The sequence below is a fragment of the Stenella coeruleoalba genome, assembly GCF_951394435.1.
Source record: "Stenella coeruleoalba genome assembly, chromosome: 2".
Lineage (NCBI taxonomy): Eukaryota > Metazoa > Chordata > Mammalia > Artiodactyla > Delphinidae > Stenella > Stenella coeruleoalba.
The window spans coordinates 162002352-162017545 of record NC_137147.1 but is presented as its reverse complement, the minus strand read 5'-3'; the positions used below and the strand labels follow the sequence as shown (position 1 = coordinate 162017545).

The 15194-nt window shown below is 43.5% G+C and overlaps 1 protein-coding gene across 16 annotated transcripts in view; it reads right to left on the bottom strand.

The window, feature by feature from the left end:
- CELF2 (CUGBP Elav-like family member 2) overlaps positions 1-15194 on the bottom strand; it is a 1226917-nt gene that overhangs the window by 59156 nt on the left and 1152567 nt on the right. For 15 of the 16 annotated variants that reach the window (XM_079914891.1, XM_079914887.1, XM_079914888.1 and 12 more), the window contains 2 exons: positions 7922-8001; positions 3694-3852 (listed from right to left, as the gene is read on the bottom strand). In XM_079914891.1, coding sequence (XP_079771017.1) covers positions 3694-3852; positions 7922-8001 — 239 coding nt within the window. The remainder of the gene's footprint in view (positions 1-3693; positions 3853-7921; positions 8002-15194) is intronic. The other variant, XM_079914884.1, reaches the window with a different exon arrangement.

The following is a 15194-nucleotide window of genomic DNA, read 5'->3' as shown; positions in this document are numbered from 1 at the left end:
GCTAACAGAGAAGTCACTGTAATACCTACAGACGTAAGTGTACGTATCTGCAGCCAGAGTCACTGTCATGACTTCATGACCAAGACAACGGTCACCCATCTTAAGATGGTCTTCGTTGGCAGAGAGCAACATACTACTTGTCAGAACTCACAAGTATGTTGTGCTATGCATTATAAATACATCAGCATCTTTTAAAAAAGAAATGAAGACAGCTGTGAAAAGGTCTCTGTATTTTGTTCCTAGAGCTTCCAAAAATACATTTAATCCCCCATATAGAAACGGTGGGTACCACAAGGTAAAGGCATGTGGTTACTGTTCGAAAGCACTCCTTTATTCGTCCACATCAATTGAATTATAGGTTAACTTAGGTGCTATACTGTTTGACTGGGCTTATTGATATTCTCCTTTTGGTTGATCAATACAGCCGCAGTTTGTACCTGGGGGCAAGTGTGGAGTTATCTCCTATACTCAAAAGTCCATGGATGCTAAAAGCATAGATTCACCAAATTTATTATTAAAAAACTGCTATGGTACTATGAGCTTAGGAGGAACCAGATGAATTCACTATTTAAAAAATAAGCTCTCAGAATTTGTTTGGAGTGCTGCGAAACCTAACGGAGAGCACTGCCACTCCTCCAGGTAATGGTAGGTCTCCTCAGCTTAAGAGGAAGGAAACTCTACAACTGGATGTGACTCAGAAATGGGCATCTAGCAATTGACTTAAAAGCACCAAGGAGAGTGGAATAGCGGTGGCTGATTCAACGTGTCTTAGTTACGATGATTAACGTAATCCCTATGGGGATTAACATGAACAGCTGTGGGCCTTCCCTGGTGGCACAATAGTTAAGAACCCACCTGCCAATGCAGTGGGCACAGGTTTGATCCCTGGTCCAGGAAGATCCCACATGCTGCAGAGCAACTAAGCCCGTGGCCACAATTACTGAGCCCATGTGCCACAACTGCTGAAGCCCATGTGCTGCAACTACTGAAACCCACACGCCTCGAGCCGGTGCTCCACAACAAGCCACCGCAAATGAGAAGCCCGCTCACTGCGACTAGAGAAAACCCGCACGCAGCAACGAGGACCCAATGCAACCAAAAAATAAATAAAATAAAAAAAAAAGACAAAAACAAACATGAACAGTTCCCAGACATACGTCTGCAACTTTCATTCATCCTTCTCGACTCAGGGTAGTATACTACCTAGACATTACACACAGACACACACAGACACACAGAATGAGAAAGAGGAAGAAGCTAGGAATTATCTGTTTTGACAGAGAGAAATCCCTTATCTTGGTTTGATTTCTTGGGTTTCCCATTCTCTTGTGGTTGCAAGCCCTTACTCTCTCCTATATTAGATATTAAAAAAAATTAAACTTTAGTCAAGGTCAATGAGCTTTGAAGATACTCTGAGGAATTAATAATCTTTACTGATTAGTAAGTGGCAATACCTGGAGTGTCATTAAACTACTTCCGTGGATTCTTCCCACTGACAACCACTCTTTGGTGAGCCACAGTCAGAATCTACCCTCAACACAGAGGCAGGAGATGCCTTAAAGGCCAAGGGTCTTTTCAGAGAAATGGGCTTCCGATCGAAAGGGGTAGAGCAAACTTGGCAGAGAAAGAATGGAAGCCCTCGGTAGGGGAAAACGTAGTTCAGAGCGTGTAAGAACACGTTCTTATCAATGAGGTGGGGATGAATTCTCTTTCAGGATTCAGAAAGAATTTTCAGATGTGATCAAAGAAACATGTGCCAGAGATTTCTGTGAGCCCTGGGGCATGGGAGATGGTCGAGAAGACCAGGGCTAGGCACGTGTGTCTTGGTTTTCAGACATGGTGGAGCAGGAAGCTGGATTCTTAGAAACTACGAAAAGGTGAGCCTGACGTCAATCTCTGATAGAAATTCTTGTACTTAAGGCGATGATCTGTGAACAACTGAGAAACACACGTTTGTGAAAAACAAATGATTGTTCAGCTAGACTCATTTTTTTTTCTCATGAAGTTTCTAGACCGATAGACCAAGAAAAAGATATGGCAAGCACATATAGATTTCAGCAAGACATGTGATGAAATCTCTCATCTCTTATCTCTTTGTGGATAAGATGGAGAAATGGCTGGAAGGTGGCAGCAAACTTGGTCACTGCTTGTATTAATAACTCAGGGGAAGACAGGAGAGGCACGCTTCTCCAGCAAGACATCCAGGCATGTCTTGAGTAGCAATTACATGGCAGACACCAACAGGCAGTGGGGTGGGGTGGATAAAAGAGGAATGTGAGTCACATCTGTCCTTGGAGAAGCAGCCCCGCCGGATGGAGAGAACCCATGGAGGGCTGAAATCCTGCTTGACCACCAGTGTCATGACCTTGGGTAAAGTTACATAACCTTTTTAAAATTTTTATTGGAGTACAGTTGATTGACAACGTTGTGTTGGTTTCAGGTGTAAAGTGATTAAGTTATACATATACATATATCCACTCTTTTTTAGATATTTTCCCCATATAGGCCAATACAGTGAGTGTATTGAGTAGAGTTCCCTGTGCTATACAGTAGGTCCTTATTAATTATGTTTTATATATAGTAGTGTGTGTAGGTCAATCCCAGTCTCCCAGTTTATCCCCTGCCCCTTTCTCCCTTAAGCCTCTCCCTTTCCTCACTTGCAGAAGCACGGTGATCTTACCTTTCAAGGTCACAGGAAGGACTCTTTTACAGAACAGTATTGGTTCTGCTACAAAGTACGGAATGGGTCATACAATCCTGAGAGGGACAGTTCAAATGTCAGGAGAGAATTAGGACGGACGGACGGACACACACACACACACACACAGGCTAGAATAAAAGGTCCAAAGGCACACTATGAAATTATATTAATAATGTGTAGTCCAGCATTTAGGTTCCAAAGCAGAAAAGGGGGGTAGAGTAGCACGCTTTAGCAGTAGTTCAAGTAAAAATAAATAAAACCTTAGAGGAGTACGAGCTGCCTTCCATTGCTCTCAGCTACATTAAGATATTTTAAAGTCCACAACAGGGGTCACTGCTCATGCTGTGTGGATCTTCCTGGGAGGAACTGTCTCGCATTCTGATTATGGCATTTTAATAAAGACACGGGCAAAGTAAAACAGGCAACACAACAGAAAAAAACAAGGAGGTGGAAAGTTTAGAAACAATGAAATGTAAGGGCTAAAGAATTGGGTCTATTTGGCCTGAAACAGGATCTGAGTTTTGGGTTTCAAATAGATGAAGAAACATCTGAATTTAGTTGACATCGCTCCACGGGGAGGACCCAGTGAAGGAAAGTTCCATCCGAGGTCCTGATGTGGAATGGACCGAGCAGGGAGGTGGTGAGAGAGCCAACCACGGCTGCCTCAGCGCCGTTAAGTCATCACCTATCACGCATGCCGCACCCCTGCCAAGGCTGGAGTTTGTGCGGAAACGCTGGTTAGACACTCAGCCCTGTGGGACCCCGCTCAGCCTCCATGCGGCTAGAAAGAAGAGTCCTGTTCCTATGCTCATCAGCTTCACCTGGAAAAATATTCTTCATCGATGCTGATTTCAGGAATTTCCCGGCATTCATAATGTCGCAGACGAGCTTTTGGTGCACTTAGGGGACAAGGAGCCTGTAAGAGCCCCACTGGGTGTGCTCCTCTCTCCTGGGGACCACATGCTCCCCCCACGCCCCCCCCAAGAACTTACCGCCAGGTACTGCGGGGTGAGGCCGCCCAGACCCGTCAGGTTCCCCCAGGTGGCAGTGTTGAGCTGCTGCATCTGCTGCGCCAGCTGCTGCTGGAGACGCCTTTGCTCCTTGTCCTTCTGAGTGTCAGCGAACTTCACCACAATCGGTGAAGAGCAGCCCTGTGGTCAGACACAGCGGAAAGTGGAGAGGGGGTTACAGCCTGGCCCACTCCGCTCAGGACACTCAGTCAGCTCGGGGCCTAGCTTTCTGAACTATTCTGCAGCACAGGGGATGGTCTGGCCTCGTTTTTAAATGGTTTGATGGTCCTTCTTCTTCTCTGAATAGTACCATCAACAGAAAATTCCAGATCCTGTCACTGGTGTCTTTGGGGCTCTGGTGGTCGATGAAGCCATCTGTGCTCGTGCTCTGATTATTACACTGCCTCTCCTTCTCTCTTCATGGGTCTTCCTTCCACCATCCCAGGGCCTCCTCAGAGACAAGAGACCTTATCATTGTCCTTTAATTAAGCTTCACGGTTCGCTTGTCTGAAAGATGGACTTGTCCTGGTGTGTCTGCCTGTTTCCGCGTGTGAGCAGGGGACAAAGGAGGGGAACGAAATGTTGTAATGGGAATGAACATGCCTGTCGCTCACGTCTTTTTTTCCCACTCTTTCCAATGTTAAGTATTTTTGAACTTTGGAACTGTAGGAATCATATCGACCCAGTAATATAATCGGGAGAAGTGGGTTTCATTTTAGGAACATGGATGAAGGAAGGAGATTTTCAGAGGACACGGGCATGGACCAGTGTCACTGTCCCCATGTTTTCAGAAGGGGTTCTCCTCCTTCTGTACCACATCTACTCTAGCTGAATCCCAGGAGCTACAACAAATCAAAAAGAAAATATCAGAAGCAGTCTAGTCCAAGGAGACGCATCTCAAATGGCAGGAGGCGATGTCTACTTAGCTTCTTTTCCTAATCAGTCTCGCTGTTCTAGGAGCTTCTGTGTTCGTTTCCTTTAAAAGGCAGGAGCAGAGGTAGTGAGTGAGAAATGGCCAAGGGTTATATAACAGGACCAGTTCATGTCTGATACGGAGAAAAGCGTTAGGGAAAGTAAGGGCCTGACACCTCAGGCAGGAGGACTTCCTTTCGAAAGCAGCTTTTCGACATTCGCCACTTGGCAAAGACTCAGCAGAAACCAACTCTCTTCCCTCTCTGTTTAGCTTGCTAAACATCCCATCACAATTAAGGCTGTGAAATTTTGCTGAGATAAAAAGAAGTTAATTCTACCCAAGCGATTAAAAAAAACCCCACTTTTTATTGAAACTCAGCATGATAACAGACCTCTCTCTTCTCCTCCCAGAAATTTAATATTCCTATTTAAATGAGCTTTTCCCTTCCCTTTGGGTTATTTTTCTTTCTCCTAGAAAACAGAGTTGCATTTTTTTCTTATCACGTTGGGGAGCTACTGGGGATGGAACTATGCATACATGAAGCTATCATGCCTGCTGTTACCCCCCAACATGTGAGAAAAGTGAGGTGACTGGGTGTTGACCCTCCAGCAGACTGGTCTTCAGCTCTGGGAGTCACAGTCATGGCACAGATGTTAAGAGTCAGTAAACTGCATAAAAGTAATGTTTCCACCGTTTAAAAAATCTATACTTCATTGTTCTTCATCTGCTCCTTGTTTCAGCGTTTCATCACTTTAAAGACAGCAAAACCACTTTGAAGATGGAAATTACAGACAGCAAGGGTTTTGCCTGGAAAGGGTTGTTATTGTATCAAATTTGTCCCATAACAAATTATAGCATCTCTTCCTAACAGTTCATTTACGGTTGGCTTTTTTCTTCCTTAAATACCAAAAAATGATATAAAAGCAGAAAATCAGGCCAATGATTATAGTTCAAAAATGACTTGTATAAACCATGAAAGGGGAAAACAGGGTGGGGAGAGATTGGAGGAAAGTGGGAAAATCAAGGTACCATATAAAGATGAATGATTTTTAAAATAACATGTTCTTTTAAACTTTAACAGTGACATCGTTTTGAATTCACATCTCTTAGATCATACATCTTGGTGGAAGATGTAAGCCAGAGTCCTGAAAATAATGTAATTAATTCAAAAAAAGAAAACAAACTGCAGTGGTACAAGTGTAATGAGACTGCATAATATGTAATCTTCTGTTTAAATGTCAATATTTTTGAATTAAACAAGAAATTTAAGTGTCTGAGGGCTCCTCTGATTAAGCATGGATGTCCAGATTTAAAAACAAGTGCATCAGATCTGATTTCTGATAATAGCAGTATTAACAAAGGATCAAGGATTTCTGGAGAATAAATATGCCCCATTCTCTACAGCAAATTCTTTTCACTCTGAGAGCCTGTTATTTTCTTGGTTCGGGTTCATACCCAGTTCTGCTGTATTTTCTCGTGCTCTCCTTCCGTAGGGACCCAGGAGAACACAGACCTCCCACTCGGGCGGGGGGCCCTGGGTGAAGGAACTGGGGTGGCAATGTTTCCAACAGAGCTGAAAGAATTGAGGTTACAAAATCATCTAAGGTGAGACCAATTTAGGTACAAATCGCTCAATTACAGGAAATAAAAATCTTTAAGAATGAAACACATATATATGGAAGATAATAAATACAGGTCAAGACTTCCTTTTTCTTAACAGTACTTTCATTTCATCTCCAGACTGATATGAAGCTGGAAACCAGGCTGATCCCCGATAATGGAGCTCCCCAAGGTAAGGGAAAGGGTAGGGGGAGGGGACAAAAACATGATCACGTGTGTGACTGCATGTTGTTCAAGATTGGATTCCTAGACATTTCAAATCCTGCTAATTCTCTCTTATTGTGGCCGATTTTCACCTGAGCTTGCCTTCACGTAGGGGGGTGTGAGTGTCTTAAAAATGCATTGCACTGAAAGGAAAACACAGTGATTATATAAGATATGTTAGGAATATTGAAGTCAAAAGGAAGTTCGAAAAAGACAATAGGCTTTGCAATGCTGATATCAAAACTCAGAAAAGTACAGTAAACACTTAATGACAATGCCATGCACACTCTTTACCCCCCGCTTCCACCCACCCTTTGGCTCCCTAGAGAAAGGTTGCCCACAAAACAAGACCCATAAAGATCACTAAGCTCCCGGCATGCTTCGGGAGATGCAGCATTGCAAAAAACAAACAAATGAACAAAAAAAAAATTAAAACCCCCCCAAGAGTGGAGGCAAAAAAGAAGCTCAAACGATCAATAAAGAACTTTTTGGCACATTAAATAAAACTGAAAACAATTTTTTTTTCAAAAGATGAAAAACGTTAACTTCAGGTAACACTACAAAGCCACCTCCAGAAAAGATCACCCATACACAAAGATACAGTTTACATAATACAGCAGAACATGCACTCCCAAAGGATTCTATCAGACAATACAGAATAAGTAACAGCATATCACTCTTGGAGTGTTTTTGTGCAAAATTCTGAAAGGCCATGACCCGAATCACAGACTCAAAGTACAGAGCCATTGTCTACATTTGTGGACCCACGCCAGCCTATTTCTCTTCCCCGAAAGCCACTAACTCTCATTAGGAGATCACATTTGAGCCTTTGAGTTTCTTGGTTATTGTTCATTTTTTAGTAAGGGTGAAAATCTAATTTCTCGGGGGACTCTCATACATGAACATTTGCACTGGTTCAATGAGGTGGGAGAAGTCTTAACTTTCTCCAACATTCTTGATGCAAAAACAATTTGTTTGTCTCAATTAAAGATAACTTGACCCCGCATTAAAAAGAAAATAAAAAAGAAATGAAAGAACCCTGTGATTTTGCACAGGGCCAGCTGCAATTTGGAATGGGGTCTGTTAATGTTCTACCCATCCCACCCCTGGGGCTGGGGAACGTACTTGATTCTTGGGGTATAGAAGGATGCTCGGTTTAAATTGCATCATGAACTTTACACAGCAGGACCTGGGCCACTGCAATAAAAGGCTCAAAAAGGAACGTAGAGCAAGTGGAAGGTTTTACACTAAGTGCATTTCCAGTCATCAGGGGAAAAATTCAGAGAGAGAGGGAGAGAGAGAGAGGGAGGAGGAGAGAGATTAAGGAAGAAGGAATATGAATGAATGGAGAGAGAGAGATGGTGAAAGTTTACATCTGTGATTGTCATGTGAACAATCCACACAGGAGAGAATTGCTTTCCATTCCCCACCATTTGCACAAAGAAAACAAAGAAAGGGCAGATGATACAGTACCTCCATGGTCTGAGACTGATGCATGGCTTTGATTGCATTCTGTGCCATTGCCCTTGTAGAAAATGTGACAAACGCACAGCCTGTGGGAAACAAGGGGACAGGGAGCAGGAAAGACAAAAAACAACAAGACAAAAGGTTTGGACGCTTGTTAAACCAACACAGTCTACGAGAACTGCCACAGGACGACACTGTTCTCAGTAGTACATGAAATCAACAACTTCTCTCTTTGGTTTTTATCTCGTGTTGCTTTTTACTTACAGTGCTGACCTGCTAATCTGACCACAGCAGAAAGATTTACTGATGGATTAGTTTATTTATTTTTAAAATGGAGTCCAGGGGAAGGAGGCTGGGTACTTTCTTTTTTTAAGCCACGGGTGGGGGGGGGGGAGGGGGTTTGAAATGCGCAAGACCTAGTTTGCATTTTCTAAAATAAAAAGTTGCGATTTTACATTTTCTCCTTGTCTGTCTTGACTTAGGGCATCTACCCATTCCGGCTCTGTATTTCAAACATGAGCCTTGCTTTCTAAGCAGCAAACAGTAAAATCCTCACACCCAGGGCAAATTAGCAACTAGATTCCAACAGCTCGAAATGTCAGCAAATAAATATACCTCATCTCTTCTGGGTAGTTAAAAACTAGATGTATGTATAAATATACACTCATGCTATTCAAATGCAAACACATATACCCAAATCCTGTACAAACGACTTAGTAACTGTTAATGATGAACGAAAACAAATGCTCTGTTACTCTGGGAATAGTCAACTGTGTGTATGAAGTAAAATTTAAACACTTGCATTGGATTTCTTATTTGTATCAAACCTTGGAGACTTTAAGTTGTGACTTGTGGATTCTTATCAGAGATTCCACCTCAAGTGTAACATACAGAAGACAATGTATATTTCTGTGAATGTCTCCCCTGAGACCCACAGAACTCTCCATGGCTATTTTTCTCCCCAGCTGTAAAATAACTAGAAGCTACAGTGCTTGTTCCTGCTTCTTGTAGCAGTGCTGGCTACCATGCAGGTCACTGCTCCAGCTACATGGCTCACTGCCCTTTCCACTAATAAAAGCACTGCCTTCTGAAATTTACATTTTATTCATCATGCACCCTTGGGCTTCTCAGGGAAAAAGACTGTGAAATTAATGCAGATTCAGGCTGATTTTATAATAATACCACCGCACACTAAAAGCTTAGCTAAAGCAACGCTGACTATTTCACTTATGATCTCTAATGACTTTAAAAGTGCATTGATTTTCAGCTTCTTTAGCCTTGCACAGTTTGAACTTAGGTATCAGAGAATAATTTAGTGTTCTACTCAATTGCCTGAAAACATTATTATTATTACTACTTAAAAGATTTCCCAATGAAGCAGATCTAAACACCGAGGGGCCGAAGCTTGTCATCCCAGAGCGAGTGCACAGAAGTGGAATTCTGGCACCAATCACGTGAGATGGTTGCCTCTGTGGCTGGGAAGCCAAACAGAACATTCTACATCCAAACAACCAGCGGGTGGCTTGGTGTATGGGAGTCACTGTGGGAGCCATTAAACACATTTTCTTTGTTTGCTCTGCATGGGTACCTGGTGAGATTATCAAGTCAATACTGTATTAGCACCTTTCAATCAAACAGCAGTAAGAGAAAGCAATGCCTGCCCACTACCCCCAAAGCACAACCACCACCAGTCATGAAAATAAGTCAATGCATTTTTTTTTTTTGGCATCACGCTGTAATTTTTAATACACAAAAACTCTCTGTACATGGGAGGTTCCTCTCATTCATCTCTGTTAAGCTGTCCTCACTGAAGCCCGACGTCTAGCTCACGAAGAATGCCAAGCTATCTCCTATGGTTTTTCTGACGTTACAGCAGCTGGTGAAGCTGACTGTTTCAACATGCTGCCTGTACCTACAGTGGCTGTGGCTTCTGTCATCAACAGAAGCAGCTGGGCAGCCTTCTCTAAGGCATCTAGATGATGTGTGTGAGATCTACAACAGGACCTCTGCTGGCTCCATACTGAAATAGACTCAGCTCTAAAATGACAGAGTCCCCAGTTTACCATCTGTTTCAAAGTAGTATCTCTTGAAGATTGTGATGATCAGTGGTACTATTAACAGAGGAAATAACGCGAAGAGATTTTTCTTGTTTTTATTTTAAAAATTAAAAAAAAAAATTGGTGCTGCGTGGCTTGCGGGATCTTGGTTCCCAGACCAGGGATCAATCCTCTGCCCCTGGCAGTGAAAGTGCAGACTCCTAACCACTGGACCGCCGGGGAAGTCCCTTCATTTCCTGTCTGGAGGCTACAGTAGAGGCACAAGCAAATCATCTAATGGAGGCATATTTGAGGCCATAGGAAGCCCAGACTAACTCTGCCTTTTTTTTTTTTTTTTTTTTTTGCGGTACACAGGCCCCTCACCACCGCGGCCCCTCCTGCCGCGGAGCACAGGCTCCGGACGCGCAGGCCCAGCGGCCACAGCCTCAGCCGCTCCGCGGCATGTGGGATCCTCCTGGACCAGGGCACAAACCCGCGTCCCCTGCATCGGCAGGCGGACCCTCAACCACTGCGCCACCAGGGAAGCCCCACTAACTCTGCTTTTAGGAGTCAAGAAGCCTGTTTCATTCACTTTGCTTGCTCTTATTATCTGGGAGCATGTGCCAAACCAACACAGCTTCTAAACGGAGGTTAAGAATGCATAAAAAAATGTAAAATGTCAACAAAAATCAATAAGGCAGAGTTTATGCATCTACCACGATTTCAGAGCAGGCAGAGCTTTTGTAAGTAACTTCGGGAGAAAGATCAAGCAATTAACAGGTCTCAAAAGCAAAGTCTTAGCAAGAGAACAATGAAATGATTTCTCTATAAACTCGAACCATTGCCCCTTCCCCTCTGTGAAACCTGCAATTAAAAGGTTGACTGATGCTTCTAATTATACAATCCTCATCCCATCCAAAAAATGATCTGGCAAATCTGATGACTCCTTTAACTTTCTTATTCTACCGGCAGTGGTGCAGTAAGAGAGAACTGGCCTCCTAGGGGCTCTGTCAAGTTCCCTACTGGGTGCTGTGTTCAATTACTTAAGGGAGAAAATGACTGTCATTTATTAAATGGGAGCACGTGCTGAAAGATTCACTCTCTCTGCCGCTCTGGATGAAGCTAAGCAACTTCAGAACCGAATGTTCCATGGGTTGGTAGCCAGTTAACCTTCGTAACATCTCTCAAACAGGAGGTCCTCGCTAGATTTTCATTTTCTTTTCAGCACCACTGAAAACACTGGCTTTGGGGTGGGCCCTCAAATCTGCACTTTTCACTAACGTAGGGTCACACAAGCTCCTACAGTCAAAATGGGCTGCTGGCTTCTTCTACAAACCAGCCAGATGACTTCCCGCTGGACAGAAATGACTTAGGTCAGTTGTCCTCTTCTGTAAGATGAGCTTCTGGGTACAGCAGAGTCTACTGGGTCTTGACGGACAACTGCTCCGACCTTATAGGGTCAGCCCTCAACTGTTCTAGACTGTTGCGCGTGCTGGTGACTGACCAAAATGCTGGAGAACTTAGATTGGGAGGAAAAAAATACAGGTACCAAGACAATAAAGCTATTTTTTGGGGATGGGGTAAGATAGCCCATATATTACTGTCTCAAAGCTTCCAAATACATAATAGCAAAAAAAAAAAAAAAAAAAAAGGCAAAAATTCCCTCCGTAAATGTGTCCAACCTGTAATTTAGCCTGCCACTATTTATTGTCTCCACTTTCAGAGTGTCAGAGATTGCTCAGAGAAATGAAAGGAGCTGAACTCCTCCTATTTCAGTGAGGTTGTCTTCTTGCTGCTAAAATAGATAAATGATTGACTGGGGAAAGGTTTCTCAAAGTCATTTCCTCCTACAGACGGGATCTAAGGAAAGCACAGAGCAGATTTTGGAACCCAGCTATTACACTTGTCATTTCAGTTGAAAGGATATCTTAAACTCAGGTGTTCTACCTTTTCTCTAGGCTACATGAGAATTTTGAGAGAACTAGATGAATTCTTGCTCTGCATCAAAAAGAAGGGGAGAGAGAAAGAGAGAGAGAGAGAGAAAGTAATGAAAAAAGTAGAGGCACTTTTAAAAGCACATACACTGATGCCAGGGTCTCTTGCTTTTCTGCTGCTTCTTTGAAAGAGGAGCAACAGCTGCTATATTTTAACTGAAGGAAGCATAATTTAAAATAACTTGTGTGGCTGAGAAGATTTCAGCCTATGGAAACTTGTTTATAAATTCCTCTTCAGCTGTAGAAAGATCTTAATGCAGCCAATTTTTCCTCTCAGTATCTTCTGAGCAATGGCAGGGTTTAAACATATGCTACGAGTATAACATTGGAGCATCAAAAATAATACTCTAATGTGCGATCCCCAACGCTGGGTTAGTTTATTTAAAATTGGCATGGAGAGATCTTTCATTCACGGCACCTGAGGCTGAGTGCGGACTAGGACTTAATAGTTGGCAAAAATCTCATCCCTGAGATGAGGCTGGAAGATTGCACCCAGAGCAGCGTGACAAGATGCATTTAATAACCCAGGGGGCATCTGATAAAGGTTTCCACATATCTGAACATTTGGGTACCACGTGGGCAAGACTAAAATGTCACGATCAGAACTGAGTCCTCTCCATGTACGTTTTAAAAGTCAAAAGCCCTCTCCCAATATCCTGATCAGATATAACGAAAATAAATGAGGATTTAATGGCTAAATCCAGTCTGTGGTCGCTAACATCCCTGAAGATACCGCCAATTCATTTGTCAAAGGTTTTGGCAGGAGAATGCTGGAACACCATAAACACAGCTGGAATATTCTTAAACCAGCAGAAGGTTACCTTAAATGGCAGTGAAGATCTGACTGCAGTTTATGGGAAAGAAAAATGAAATCAACCCCTTCACTGTCTCTGAGTTACAGATATTTTGTTGCTATGGTGCAGCAAACCTGGCAGACTGTAACCAAATAGTCCAATCGGACTGTGGGACTGTGGATAAGTGAGAACATGTGTATTTTAGGAAATCAACATGCTAAGGTGACACTGTCCAGTAAATATGTTGGCTCAGAAGCCTCAAGCTTAGATTCTGAGAGCAAACATCTCATGTCACTGGCCATGTGTGGACTTGTGCTACCCTGGCTTGCTTTCTCAATGAAGGCTCACACAGCGGGCCTGAGAGGTAGACCTGCCACTGCAGAAGGATCTGAGGATCATAAGGGGCGTGAAGGCATCTCAAACCAGGTTTTCCAAATCAGAAAAAGACGGCAGAATGGGTTACTGCCCCCAAAGGGGAAAAAATGCACGTTCAGATGTGGGCATACAGCGTAAAGCGAGGCAGAGTCCTAACATTCGTTGAGTGGTTTCAACAGGCTTGGCAGGTGCTGTCCACGTACAGGCATGACAATTTCCCAGCGGGATGGGGCAGAGAGGTCCCATCTTAAAACATGATACAGATCTGGGTGATGGTGAATAACTACGGGACTTTTAAAAGTCTTTCCTGCCAACGTGTAGATCATGATTTTTTTTTTTTTTTTTTAAAGACACTGATTCTAACTGAAAGTATAGCAAGGCTAAATAGGTACAAAGATGTGGGTCCTGGCAGCCCACTACTCTGATCTGGGGCAGGGGTACTGAATCAACAGCCTGGAGGAACCTCAGGTTAACACCTGCCAGGTAGGAATGTCAACTACTGATGTGGCGGAGAATGAACGACACGTGACGCCTGTTGGGGACCCAGGGCTACTAACTGCCTCCTCTGTCTTCCTTCTTGTAGCTGAACTGGGCAAAAGCAAAAACAAGAAACGTGAACCACTCAAGGGCACCTCTCCCGCATTATAATCAAATGGTTCGATTTAAATCCTTTCCTACTGACTAATTTACACCCTGGTTTAGTATTACAAAGTACTTTTCAGAGCAGCCAAGCTTTCATTTCACTTCATTTTTACTTATTTTGTAAACAGCTGAGCCAGCAACAGGCATGGAGACCAGAATTGCTGAGCGCCCCTGATCTGCAGCGCCGCACTTATTAATATTTGATTGAAAACGCCAATTCTTTAATGAAAGCAAAAGAGTAGCATGAAAGAGAACTGTTCTTTCAACAAATCACTGATTTAGGAGCAGTCCCCAGTACCCAGGAGTCCCTGGGTCCTGCTAATTGAAAAATGCAACACTGTCTGTCCTTATATCTCAGAACAAATGAGAATAAATGAGTATTTTCTTTTTTTGCCACAGGGAATTCTCATCCGTTTGCCAGAAAATCAGAAATTATTTTTCTGTTAAAAAAAAAAGCAGGGGGCAGGGAGGAGGATTCTACTCTTTACGTTGAACCAGCAGTTCAGAAATAGGCTGCTTCTGGTGTCAAGGGCTGGTTCATCAACCAAATGGCAGACGGAATTGGTCAGGTTCTCCCATCAAGTACAGTGTCTTGACACCCTTTCCTGTGAAAGTTTTGACCATTTAAAAAAAATCTCATCTGCAAAAATAGCTAACATATGCTCAAGGATCTCTAGGCACCAATGCTCTTCATCACTGTCCCCACTGGACAGATGGAGAAATTGAGGCAGAGAGTCAGCTTGTAAATCAGCAGAGGGAAAACAGGAGTCCAGCATTCCTACTTCACAGTCAAGGTCTCTATGAAACACCACGGATGGCCTGGCTCTACAAAAAACCTACCATGGCAGTAGCTAATCACGCCCTATCAGACAAGCAGGGCAGATATCTAGACTGCTGCCATTTTCGAGTGTGGAAACTGAGGACAGAGACAGGAAAATGAATGGACCACGCCCACGATTCATGTCAGGAGAAGTTCTGGGATGGGCCCCAGGGTCACTGACCTCTAAGGCACTATACATTTCCCTATGCCTCTCGCTTCTTTCTCCATGCCATACACCTTGGCAAATGCAAAAGTGCAATGATAACACGCAAGTTGTGACTGAGAATAGTCACAGGGAGACAACAGTGGTTCTTATTACTAAACTGGCAGCAGAAGAGGGATCGCAAACATATTCTTTTGTCTTTCTTGCCTACTTAATTCTTCCTCAGCCCCACTGCTTTTTCCCGTGGTATTCACTCTCCTGGTCTGTCTGCCTATCTACCTCTCCTGGATCAGATGTGATGATAAGCTCTCCTGGTGCGTATCTCCAGGATGGCACAGAGGGACCCAGGATCGAAATCCTGGTATCCTTCTGCCTGCGAGGCTGGATGGGAACCAGAGGCGATGCGGGTGCCCAGGACAAGGAACTATTTTGGGTGACACTGGTAAAGGCACACG